This window comes from Henckelia pumila, chromosome 2 (assembly GCF_033568475.1).
Source record: "Henckelia pumila isolate YLH828 chromosome 2, ASM3356847v2, whole genome shotgun sequence".
Lineage (NCBI taxonomy): Eukaryota > Viridiplantae > Streptophyta > Magnoliopsida > Lamiales > Gesneriaceae > Henckelia > Henckelia pumila.
In genome coordinates, this window is record NC_133121.1 from 181340827 (window position 1) to 181354734 (window position 13908).

General features: G+C 36.9%; 1 protein-coding gene and 1 long non-coding RNA gene across 2 annotated transcripts; one reads left to right on the top strand and one right to left on the bottom strand.

The window, feature by feature from the left end:
• Window positions 1–599: 599 nt before the first annotated feature.
• LOC140884164 (uncharacterized) lies at window positions 600–3413 on the bottom strand. The gene is made up of 3 exons (XR_012150571.1): window positions 3289–3413; window positions 772–2823; window positions 600–681 (listed from the first exon to the last, which is right to left on the bottom strand). It is a non-coding gene; the product is annotated as an uncharacterized lncRNA (long non-coding RNA).
• Window positions 3414–4384: 971 nt separating this feature from the next.
• LOC140879105 (uncharacterized) lies at window positions 4385–5806 on the top strand. Its single transcript, XM_073282751.1, has one exon. It carries the CDS (start codon window positions 4385–4387, stop codon window positions 5804–5806), a length of 1422 nt encoding a protein of 473 aa, XP_073138852.1.
• The last annotated feature ends 8102 nt before the right edge of the window (window positions 5807–13908 follow it).

Consider the following 13908-nt stretch of genomic DNA (forward strand, 5'->3'; position numbering starts at 1 on the left):
AAGAAGAAACTGAAAATCGGGACCGAATTACCTCCTGAATTGGAAGAGAAGCTGAAAATTTTTCTTGGTTACAATTTGGACATGTTTGCTTGTGGTGATGAGTAGGGGTGGGCAACGGTCGGTTTGATCCGGTTTTTCCCTATAACGGTTCGGTTTTTTCGGTTTCGGTTTTGAAAATCTCTAATCCAAAACCGAACCATATTGTTTCGGTTTGGACCGGTTTTTTTGTAATACGGTTCGGTTTGTATGGCCGGTTATATACTGTTTGTAATCTAGAATGATGCATCACTTGATTCACGCAATACATATAACATAATAGAGAATCAATAACAATAAAACATAATTACTCCATTAAAATATAAATTTTGAAGTATAATTACGAGTAATGGTAAATATGCTTTCAAAAAATATACAATTCCTTCAAAAATAATACTCCTTCAAAATATTTGAATTTCCAGAGTTCCAATTATCAAACAACTCCAAAATCCTGTTTTGCAAAATAAAAAATAAAAAAATCCTGTTTTGCAAAATAAAAAATAAAAAAATCAGTAGTTAGAAAGCAATTATGAATGAATAACTACAAATCATGTATCAATAACTGAAAGTGCGTAAACTTTACTTACTTTTCATTGAATGATTATATTTCAGTTATGCTAGAACCCATTCCAACACTGATCAAATCTAAAATAATTAACAAAATCATTACGAAACATTAAATAAAAAAATAATTGTAACATACATAAAACATAAAAAAAAAGACACGATTCTTACCAGATTCAATGTTTTCAAGATTATCCAAGTCTTCTTCTACTTTAATGGGTGAAGTTTCTTTTCAGAACCAATCTTGAAGACAAATAAGAGCTTGAACTAATCGATGAGTTAATGAACTTCTGAATGTATCAAGAACACGTCCTCCGGTGCTAAATGCACTTTCCGATGCCACCGTAGAAATAGGAATCGCTAACACATCTCGAGCCATCTCATCCAGAGTAGGAAATTTGTATGAGTTAATTTTCCACCAAAGCAAAATATCAAATTGTTCATTTGCAACCTCAACATCTTCATCAAGATACCTATCTAACTCAGTCTTAGCATCCATATTTTCACTTTCAGCCTTATGCCTTAAGTATTCTTGTTGTATTAATGTTCTTTTATGAAGGCTTCCAATGTTTATAGTTGATGGCTCAACTCTGTCAGTGGATGATCCTTTAGACATTTTTGAAGTGACCTTCCTATACTCTTTAAATAAAGTAGTCATATACAACTTTACTTCATCTCTTATTTTCTCCCCCTTTTCTTGTCCATACATCCTTAACAACACAAAAGCCACATAATCATATTTGAAACAAGGATCAAGAACACATGCAATAAAAATCATCTTATTCATTTTTTCTGGAGCACCCCAATATTTATCAAATTTAGCTTTCATCCTTTTTGCCATCATAGCCAAAGAAATGTCATCACTATCTACCAACAACTTTAAAACACAAGCAAGCTCACCAATTTCATGAAAGTGGACATTTGAAGTTACATATAATGAACCTGAAACTCTCTAAGTAAGATTATAAAAAGCTTCAAGAAACTTCTCCATTTTTCTCACATTTTTCCAGTCATCACTTGTCAATGCACCTACATCTTTTCCATCTTCACAAACATGGGTAAGAAGATGATCCAACAAGCCAGAATCATGAATACCATAACTTAGAAAAGCATTTTCAAATTTCAAAGCAGTTTTCAACATCAAGTAAGTAGAATTCCACCTAGTAACAACATCCAAACACAAAGACTTTTTACTTGTTATCTTTTCAATTTCACAGCAGTCTTTGAATCTTTTAATCCTTGAAGAAGACTGCCTAATATATCTTATAGCTTGTCTAACTCGTCTCACAGAATCTCCAACTTCTTTCAAGCCATCTTGAACAATGAGGTTGATTATATGAGCCATACACCTCACATGAAGGTATTGACCATCCATCAAATTAGTTCCCCATTTACTGAATTGCTTTAACATCTCTTTCAATGTAGTATCATTAGAACTAGCATTATCAACTGTGATAGTGAACACCTTATCCAAACCCCAATCAAGCAAATATTTAGTGATCAAAATTGCCATATCATCACCTTTATGACTCTATATTGGAGAAAAATTTAATATTCTATTTTGCAAACTCCAATCTTTGTCAATAAAATGAGCAGTAAGACAAATATAATTAATTCTCTGTATTGAAGTCCATGTGTCTGTTGTGAGTCAAACTCTTGGACATGTTTCCTTGAATAAAAGCTTAAGATTTTTCTTTTCTTCCAAAAAAAGTTCAAAGCAATCCCTTGTGATTGTCCTACGAGAGGGAATTCTGAATAATGGTTGTATCACATTTACAAAGTGTTTAAACCCTTCCATTTCCACAAAACTAAAAGGTAATTCATCAACAATTATCATCTTGGCCAAAGCTTTCCTGATAGCTTCTTGATCAAATCTCCAAGCACTGACGGTTATTTGATCTTTTGAAATGATTTGAAATGCTATTTTAGCTTGTTTAGTTTCCACATTACAAGGGTAACTTTTACACCTTTTCAAATGAGAACTAAGAGACGAAGTACCATTTAAACTTGAATCAGCAGCATAACTTGAACCACAATACTTACATTTTGCTCTAGGTGCCCCATCAGAATCATCAAATTTCTCAAAATGTTCCCAAACTGTAGATCTAGTTCTTACTGATTTTTGTTTTTCCCAACATCAACCGAATCTGCTGATGAAGAATTAGGTGCATTATCATTTGAGCCTTTGCTTTCATCGACCATACCCTCCTTCTCTGCCATCTACTGAAAAATAGAAAGTTTTTGGAATAAGAAACAACATTATTCTTTTTAATAAAGAAAAAGACAACAATTATATAATATTAACTTTCTCCCACAAAATTTAACGTGTTGTTAGAATAATATGAGAAAACAATAAAAATTCATTTAATCCTTAAAGTAGATTATCTAATAAGTTTTACACTTTTTCACAACAAAAAAATAATAAATTTGCTTCGATGAATAAAATATGTCAGAATGGATTTTTTTAAAACCTAATGAACGAACTTTCAATCAAAAATACTGTCAAGTGTTAAGTAGTGTAGTAGACTCGAAAATTTATAAATTTTGTATAAACTCATAAAATCAAAAACAAAAAAACCAAATCGACACACATGATACACTTGTTGAAAAATTAATAAACACTAAAAAAATAAAAAAAAATTCAAAATAAAACAAAGTGGTAACTGGTATTATTGAAATCGGAAGTACCTTGACAAACTTGGACAGGTGTGGCACGGTGGGCCGGTGGCGATGAATCAAAGATTGGATAACTCTAAAGGAAGAATCGCGATGCCGAATCACCGACTGATAAGGAAGAAAGCGGCTACTGAGATCTGACTATCTGAGTTCAACAAAAACCCTATTTTAATAAAAATATTACACCCACTGGGCCATAAAAAATTTAGAACGTTCAAAGATATGGCCCAATATCCATAAAACCTTAGTTTATTTAATTAGAAATCAGCCGGTCCGGTTAATTCGGTTATTTGGACAACTGGAACCGTAAACCGAAGTTCATAAAATTTAAAACCGAAACCGGCCGAAACACCGAAAAAACCGAACCAAATAAACCGAATTTTTTGGTTCGGTCGGGTTTTTCGGTTTTAACCAAATTATGCCCACCCCTAGTGATGAGCCTCTACCCGGAATACCTCAAGAATATGCGCTCCATCACCTCCGTGTTGATTCGAAATGAGACCGGTAAAGCAAAAGAAAAGAGCATTTGGCCAAGAAAAAAATCGACATATAGCCGCTGAAGTGGAAAAACTCTTAGCGGCAAAATACATCAGACCAGTTTCATACCCAGATTGGCTTGCAAATGTTGTCTTAGTACCAAAACCCGGAGGAAAATGACGTTTGTGCATAGATTTCACTGATCTAGACAAAGCATGCCCCAAAGATCCGTTTCCACTCCCACGAATTGACTTGTTAGTCGATTCGACAGCAGGATGTGAGCTGCTCACTTTCTTGACGCATATCAAGGATACAATCAGATCGGTCTAGCACCAGAAGACCAGGAAAAAGCAAGTTTCATCACGGATAGGGGGATTTATTGCTATGATGTTATGCCGTTTGGGCTGAAGAATGCTGGAGCTACCTATCAACGTTTGGTAAATACCATGTTCGAACGCTTGATCGGACATAACATGGAAGTTTATATAGATGACATGCTCGTCAAAAGTATTCAAGCGTCTAATCACTTGGAAGATCTTGAGGAATGCTTCAGTATACTCAGAAAATACAAGATGAAACTTAATCCGATAAATGCACTTTTGGTGTACGAGGAGGCAAATTTCTTGGTTATATGGTGTCAGAACGAGGAATAGAGGCCAACCCTGAAAAAATCAAAGCAATTTTAAACATGAATCCCCCAAAGAGTGTAAAAGGCATTCAAGAATTTACAGGACATTTGGCCGCCCTCAACCGATTTATCTCAAGATCTGCAGACAAGGGTTTACCATTTTTCAAAATGCTGAGGAGTGGGAAAGGTTTTCGATGGACAGAAGAGTGTCAGCAAGCATTTGATGAGTTGAAAGTGCATCTAACCTCTCTGTCGTTGTTGGTAAAACCAAACAAAGGTGACACCCTGTTGATTTATCTGGCAATATTTGCGGAAGCGGTAAGTGCAGTATTGGTCTCTGAAATAGGACGTGCGCATAAACCAGTTTATTATATCAGTCGAAATTTACACGGAGCAGAATTAAGATATACAAAGATCGAGAAACTGGCACTGGCTTTGGTAACTGTAGCAAGAAAACTGCGTCCTTACTTTCAGTCTCATCCAATAATTGTACTCACCAATCATCCTCTCAAACAAATTGTCTCGAGTCCTGAAGCATCACGAAGAATGGTTAAGTGGGCTGTCGAATTGAGTCAATATGGAATTGAATATCGCTCGCGTCCAGCGATTAAAGCACAAATTCTGGCTGATTTTCTAATAAAGATGACAGTAAGTCAAGAAGAAAGCTCCACCCAGACATGGATGGTCTATGTCGACGGGTCATCAACCTCTACAGGAAGCGGTGCAGGTATAGTTGTGAAGAGCCCACAGGGAGATAAATTTCAATATGCCATCAAATTTTTATTCCCTGCAACGAATAATGAGGCAGAATATGAAGCTTTCATCATGGGAATTAAATTGGCTCTGTCGGTCGGAGTAAAACGACTGACGATACATAGTGACTCCCAACTTATCGTCAGTCAGGTTAATGGAAATTATGAAGCGAAGGAAGATAAAATGCTTGAATACCTCACTCAAGTGAATGAGCTTATCTCGGGTTTAGATAGCTACGATATAAAGCAGATACCTAGAGTGAAAAATCAGTCAGCTGACCGTCTCGCCAAGTTAGCAAGCTCTTTGGCCAACATTGATAATAGAAAAATTACATTCCTAACATATGTTAAGGAAAAAACTGATGGAAGTGATGTTACAATCTTCTGTGCTGACAGCGAAGAACCTAGTTGGAAAGATGAAATAATCGACTATTTGATGCAAGGTAACCTACCTGCTAACCAAGTCGAAGCTCGAAAACTTAGAGTGCGAGCTGCTTGGTTCACGATCATTGACGGAGAACTGTATAAAAGAGGTTTCTCTTCACCTTACCTAAAGTGTCTAACGCCAGCCAAAGGAAATTATGTGCTCCATGAAATTCATGAAGGAACATGTGGAAATTACTTAGCTGGCAGAGCTCTTGCAGGGAAAGCACTATGCCAAGGATACTTCTGACCAACGATGAAGCAAGATGCTATCGAGTTAGCAAAGCATTGTCATGCATGTCAGGAGCATGCTAACTTCCATCACCAGCCGGCCACAATCTTGCAGCCCCTAGAGAGTCCTTTACCTTTTGCTCAATGGGGAATGGATTTGGTAGGTCCTTTTCCTCCTGCTACCGGACAAAGAAAATTTCTGATAGTTGCTGTGGATTATTTCACCAAATGGGTCGAAGCTGAACCATTGGCCAAAATATCCAAAAGAGATGTAATCAATTTCTTATGGAAGAATATAGTATGCAGATTTGACATTCCTCAAACCTTGGTTTCAGACAATGGAACTCAGTTCTATGGAGCGAAAATAAAAGATTGGTGCAAAGGACTTTCCATCAAGCAGTTCTTCACTTTTGTTGGGAATCCTCAAGAGAATGGGCAAACCGAGGTCACCAACCGAACCATTCTACAGCACCTCAAAACACGTCTAGACACTGCCAAAGAGAAATGGGTAGATGAGTTGCAAAATGTTCTATGGGCATATCGAACCACTCCACGCTCTTCAACTGGAGAATCTCCTTTCAACTTGGCCTACGGAGCGGAAGCTGTGGCTCCTGCCGAAATTGGAGAGAAATCATGGCGAGTGAAACAATACACTTCATCTGGAAATGACCAAGCCCTTCGAATTTCATTGGACTTGGTGGATGAATTGAGAGATGAAGCTTCGACACGAGCCAAGAGATATCGAGCTTGTATGGCTAAAGCATACAACGATAGAGTCAAGCCAAGGTCTTTCCAAGTTGGAGACCTTGTATTGAGAAAATCTGACATCTTGAAGTCCGTTGACAAGCTAGATCCGAAATGAGAAGGCCCATACAAAGTAATTGAGATAGTAAAGATGGGAACATATCACCTCCAACATTCAGATGGAAGAATACTTCCCAGACCTTGGAATGTGGCCAACCTGAAGAAGTTTTATGCATAAACTACAACTCTCTCCAATATTAGGCTATATTTACCTTTTTTGTTACTAGCATATTTACTTTATGTTTTGCTTTTACAATTTTGTTATGTAGTTTTCAACTAATATGATTATTTTATTATACAAGCAGATTACTTTGTCGAAAGCTTATCATATCTCATCTCCTATACTAACATTTACTTATGATGTAAATGTCATAGACCCTAGCAATCATAAAAAAAAATTCCCAACAATAAGAGGCTTGGCCAGCCCCATGGGACATTTGAAATTATGACGATGTAAGAGGTCAAGACGAAATAATAATATTACAAGTCCCGGGATACCTCACCACGTACTAAGTGGGTTTAGGACTTCCCCATGAGACAAAATCTTGGAAGACTGATCCCCTCCCAAGTACTCCAATATTAAAGCGATAGTATTTTATTCATCAAACAAGTATGCAATAGCAAATTCAAAATGCAAAAGAGATATGATAATAGACAAAATTGAATATATATATATCAAGGAATTATTGTTTTTCCTTTGCTCCTCCACCAACTACTTACTTACTCAAAAAGAACAAACAAAGTCTATGACTTTGACTTTGTTACAAAAAAAAAAAAAAAAATTTGCCCAAAAGTGGCAAGAAATAATAAAGCTAAACTGCTCCACGGCTCCAAAGAGTGGTCTCCATGTAGCTTCGACACGCACCGTCATTATTGATTGTATAAGCTAAAAATTCGAACTCAAAGCTTCGATCATCTCCTCATCACCCAGACCTCCCAATAAATCTCCTAAGGGAGGATCCGAGTCATCCTCAACTCTTGCAGTACTAGGCTCCGGAATTTTAGGGTGAATCATCATAATAATTTCCTCCGGAACTAGTTTAGTATCCCGTAGTTCTTTGCGACAATCCACGACAACTTCGTCATGAATAACAATCGCCCGCTGAATCACTTCATCTCTAAAAGCTGTGGATGCTCGATAGCCTTCAATTTTTTTTTCTCCAGTATTTCGCAAGAGATTCTTGCCTATTGACGAACTGAGAAAAATCTCACCGATCTCCGATTCACGGGAATATTTCCCTCTAAGTTCCTCCATCTCCCGGCACAAGACATCATACCTGTTGGTTTTTTCTTCAAGCTCCTTTTGAGACTTGAGAAAATCATCTCTAGCCTTAGTGTTTTCCTCGCTAAGTCTTTTGCACTCACCCCTTAAGGACGTAAGCTCGTCATCAAATTTTTTCCCGGAATTTCGAGACCACTCTTCTCAAAATTGAAAAGTGTGAGAAAGCGATAAAATCTATAAAAACCCATAGCTAAAGAAAATTATTTGTTACGTAAAAATCGTAATAAATAACAACAAGCAAGTAATGATATACCTGGAAGGCGGACGAAGCAAGAGACCGAGTCAACACTTCGGTAGGTTGTGGCAGTAAATGCAGTCTATCATGATCTCCAATCAGGTCCGCTCCCGTTCTCCAACCAATTTCTGGATCTTTCAAATCCCAAAAAGATCCAGCATTATTTTTTTGGTTCACTCCTTCCACGAACAAGTGGCGACCCTCGAGAGCTCCCAGATCAACTACTCGTTCGTCGTCATGTTTTTTCTTCGGATCTCTCGGATCTTCAACCTTTTTACTACGTGCATCGAAGTCAGATCCAGTTGCAACATCTTTCCTTTTGCCACCAGTCTTTCTATCATGCACATCGGATCGTTTGGATGGTGGGCCAGAACGCTGAGCATGATTTGAAGGCCCGGGAGACTTCCTCCTCTGGGGAAGCTCTTGAGAACCAACGATAGCTCGCTCCTTTGTGGAGTCTTTTCTTAGCATTTTTGACGCATCCTTCTCATTTTTCTCTATGCACGCCCGGACCTCCGCCAAATTTATTTTTTTTCCAATAAAAAAACAAGGAGAATAATACATAAATAAATACAATAAATTCTCAAATTACACCGAGCAAGATACATTTCTTTTTTAAAAAATAAAAATAAAAAATACAATAGCGTGCAAGAGAATGAAAAAGCAAATACCAGCAGGAAGCAAAGTTTGTGGATCAACCAACTTTTTGAAAAGACTTAAGGAGCGACATTCAAGTTGCAATTCACGACGAGTTTTGCTACAAATAATTCTCCTATGGCCCGGATTCCATAATCCCAGACATAAACAAATATTTTTCTCCAATCGCTTTTCGGAGATGGACAACGAGATAAAAATTTACAATCTCCGCGAGGTAGAAAATAAGTATAGGAACCCGGCATGGAACGACGCACCGAGAAGAGCGCATAAAATAAGTCTATAGTCAGAGACATTTTAATTTCGCTCATTCTACATAGGAAGCATGTAAAGAGGAGAATAGCACTGGGTGTTAATTGACTCAAACTCACCCCAAGACTATCTACAATTTCTATCAAAAGGGCATGAGGAGGAAGCGAGAAACCAAAATTAAAGTACTCCAGATATACAGTAAAATATCCCGGAGGCGGTTCATGACATGAATCTCCATTTTTGGGAATCTTAAGAATGTGTCTAGATGATAATTCAAGTTTTTGATATGGACTTGAAATCTTCAAGTTATCTAAAACATGCTCTCTCACTCCTCCCGAAGACGCTTGGGCACCACTGTTATCCCATGAATTCAAATCACTCAAAGGGGTTAGACACTCGTCAATTTCACTGTCATCGCGAGACCCCGTGGGAGACGAGGGATAAGTATCTCGGTTAGCAACCAACACCGAAAGTACCTTACCTCGTAAAGGATGCCCTGCAATGATTTTTAAAATAAATTTTACCAAAAAATAATAGCATGTAAATCAACTCAAGAATGTTAACAAATATTAACACTCGAAGCTTTATTGCAATTATTAAGTATATTGCAGAATATGTATATCCTATGTATATGCGTGTGTATCCATAAGCCACCATCTTCCATCGTCTCGGCACAAATTCACCACCATCAACCGCGTCTCCTACGACATCTCATCAGCTGCAGGTCTCATCGGTGAGCCATCAATGATCGATCCTTGCCACGCATCATCATCTTCGATCAGCCAACAACCGTGCAACGCCACCCCCATCTCCACTAGCCCCGTCGAGTCCAGATTTGGACAGCTTATACGCTAATCCATGGCTGGAACGTCGACGGGAATCCTTCGCCGGGACATCGCCCGCCACCGTGCCTCGCAGACTCTCTTCGTTTCGAGTCCAGATTTGGACAGCTTATACGCTAGAGTCCCGATGAAGTTCCCACGGGGTTTTACTATCAAGGTTTTAACGAGGCAACACTTGAGTCCCGATGAAGTTTCAAGACATACATCTTGCCAAATGAAGATTTTTACGAATCGATTGCTTGTGAAAATAATCATCTAAGGAGGAGTGTTATAAATATATTATTATGATAGATGTTTATCTTATTAAAGATATGTGATCAAGATAAATATGTAAAGATAATATTTGTACAGATTTGTATCTTGTAATCTTTCCCTATAAATAGGGGTGATTGAGTTCAATAAAATTTGCACCTGAGTATTGACTCATATGAATTCTCTCTTCTCTCATTAATTCTCTTTACTCATCTCTCTAATTTTATTATGATTTATAACATTAATGTTATTTTTTAGCACAAAAACTCATATAACATATATGGGTCAATTTAGTTAGACGGATTCTTTTATTCAAAATGTATGCAATTAAAATACATTGAGTTGCCAATTTTTGTCCAAGAAAATCACTGTTGGGGTATGATTATTGTCTTTGCTGGGTAGAGCGATCGAACTATGACGCTTGAAGTACTGTTGTGCAATTTAAAATTTTGAGTTGCACCCTTACAACCAAGCATCTATAACTTTTCGTAAAACGACTATCATTTGGTCTTAAATTGGTATCAGAGTCAATGTCATGAGTTCGATTCTCATTGATTGCAAGAATTCCAATTATTAGGAAGGAGATTGTTGAATGCAATAATTATCTCTGTTGGGTAGAACGATACTCATGACGCTTGGACTGCTCTACCCATGAAGCTTGGACTGTTGTCCGATTTATAATATTTGAGTTTCACCTTTTGGTAAAACGACAATCGTTTGATCTTACAATCAATGAATCATGCCAAATAATTTTCTCATTATATGAAATTTATTTAAAATATTCAAAATATATATATATATATATTATATTTGTCTTGATATCAAAGATTATATATAAAACAAGTACGTAGTTTCCCTGACTATGTTGTTTTTATTACTCTTAAAAATCTAAAATGTCTTATAACTTATAAATTTTAAAAAAAAATTATAAGAATTTTCAGATAAATCTAATACAATGAGCTTTGAACATCTTATTTTTATATTTACTTTATTTAAGTTGCTTAATATTCCGCTATTAGTTTCGTAAATTATTTGTATCTCTATTTTGTTTCCTTACATAAATAATAAAATCTTTATGAGCAGACAACTAGAAACCATGACCCTCGTACGATGTGCATCGTTGATACGGTTACCAAACATATAATTTATTCAAAAAGGATTGAGCCCGAAAGAGATTTCATTCCACATGAGTCAGAGACTTATTGGCTCATGCGAAGGTTAAATCGGGGGATGTGCATGAGTGACAGGGACTTGAGGAAGGGAGCAACATGGTCAACCCCAGATCATATCCCCACAATATTTCAGCAGGAAATATGCTCCACACGAGGATCGAACCCGTAATGCTGATGAATTTTTTCCTATGTCATCTCATACTTTACCAACTCGCTATGCCATGTGGGTCCAAACATGTAATTTATTGCTTTGTATTATGATTGAACAAACCTATATAATAAATTATATATTTTAAAACAATAAATTTTTATTATAAAATTATTTGTGGTGTAGAGTTAGCCTATACATATAAAACAAATTTTTTAGATAATATAATTTGATATAAAATATTTTAGTAATCTAAATAAAAATAATTCAAACAACATATATATCAGTCGATTTTTATTATCTATTGATTTTATATATAGTCGTACCGATAATTTTAAGATGCATAGGCCATAGCACTTGGTTTATTAATCGTACGTGGTAATAAATGATTTATAATATAAGAATAATAAACAAAAAATTAATTATATAAATATTTCTAGATCTAAATATTAAAACACTCAAGTCAAACGTAGATGAAACAACGATCCGAAATCTTAATTTTAACATCAAACGGGATGATTTAAAGCCAATTTGAATACAGAAACAGAAACTTTCAAAAAAAAAAATCATAAATAAGTTCAGCTTTTTATTCAACAATGCTTCCTAACTCACACACTATTTTTGTGACGACCCGGTTCTTAATCTCTCGAATCATAATAATACATCAACATTCATGAATTAAGGCTAAGTATCAAAAGCCTAAAATTTTTTTTTTTTTTTTAATAAAGGTGACATGCGCGCGCGCGGAGAGCACCCCTCGCGCGGGCGCAGCTCAATGGGGCAGCGGCCCCCTTAGATTCGCCTACGCACGCGCGCGAGCAGGGCTCGCCCGTGCACAGGCCAAGCGGCCAGAAAAATAAAGAATGCCCAGCTGCTGTCTGTAACACCCGGTATTTTTAAATACGTAAATCCGCCTGCATAATTAGGATATTTAATTATTTAAATTTATGATTTATGGGTTAAATAATTATGTGAATTAGTTATGCATGATTTAATTTATTTTTAAGCATTTAACCCATAATTAGTGATTTTTATGATTTTTAGTATTTTAATTATTTGATCGCGTAGACGGGACCGTGGACGGACGAGATGACAACTTCCTAGCCAAATTATTTTATGAGCCTTTTTAGAGCCTTAAAATATTATTGTGAGTTTTATTATCTCAAAATTTTAAGTATTTAATTTTATTTAATTTTAGGGGTCATTTTTATCCAAAATTAGCCAAAATATGGACTTTTTAATACCTTTAAAATTCCTATTTTTACTAATTTCGAGATTTCATTTTTTTATTATCAAATTTTTAAAGTTTAATTAGGAGTTTAAGTTGTACATTTAATATTTAAAACTTTTAATTCCTTAATTATTTAACCTATATTTAATTAACACTAAAATTAAACCTAATCTACCCAAACCCCATTTAGCCGATCACTTCACCCCTTAGCCGCCTCCACCCTCACAGAATAGTCATCTTCTTCATCGATATTCAGCCCTAAAACTCCATAGAAGATCGGTTTCAAGGTTCCAAGCAAGCCAAAGTCGTCCCGTCGTCCCGAAGTCCTTCCTACACGTGTTAAATCCATATCTACGATGAAAGGCATGATCTTTTTCTCATTTTAACGCCATATCAGTATATATATTATGTAAGTTATGGTAGGCATCTAAATCCTTTAATTATTTTTCAGAAAAATCGATTGAATGTTGTTGTTTGTGCATTGTACTTCGAATTCATAGCATGCTCACGGTTTCTTTCTCTCTATGCATGGTTCGACTGATGGCTAGGTCTCCTGGGGTGTGGGTACGTGGTCTGGGCTCGGGTGGCTCGAGTGGTTCGAGCCAAACGAGCCCAGGTGGTCGCTAGGTTCACTCAAGTGCACGACCCCGACAGATTAGGGTTTTGGGTTTGGAAGCTTCGGGTTCGACGTGGGGTGAGCATGGGGTTGGAACCATGGTAGGGTTCGAACCGGCAGGACCCTGGGGAGGTCCTGCCGGCGGCGCTTTGGCCGGTCGTGGCCGGAGCAGGGCGGCAGCAGGCGATGAAGGCCTGCTGCTCAAGCCCTCGGCGGCCGAGAGAGGAGTAAGGAGGAGGGGGTCGGGTTCTAGGGTTAGGCTTGGTCCGGGTCGGGTTCTTGGGTCCGGGTCGGGTCAGTAGGTTAGTGGGTCGGGTTAAGTGGGTCCGGGTCCGGGTTTGGTGGGCCGGGCTCGAGTTTTTTTATTTTTAAAATATTTTATGAAATAATGGGTTTTTGAGTCAATTTAATTGAAATAAAATTTATTTGGACTCCCAAATAATTTTATTTGGACTTTTAAAATTTTAATTAAGTTAGTCCATTAATTTTATGGGCTTTTGGGCCCATAAAAGTTAATGGGCCAGTCTTTGGGTTTTTTGGCCCAATGGGCCAGTTTAAGTGTTATTGGGCTTAGTGTAATTTTAATGGGCTTAATTAATTTAATTGGGCTTAGATTAATTAATTGGGCTTAAA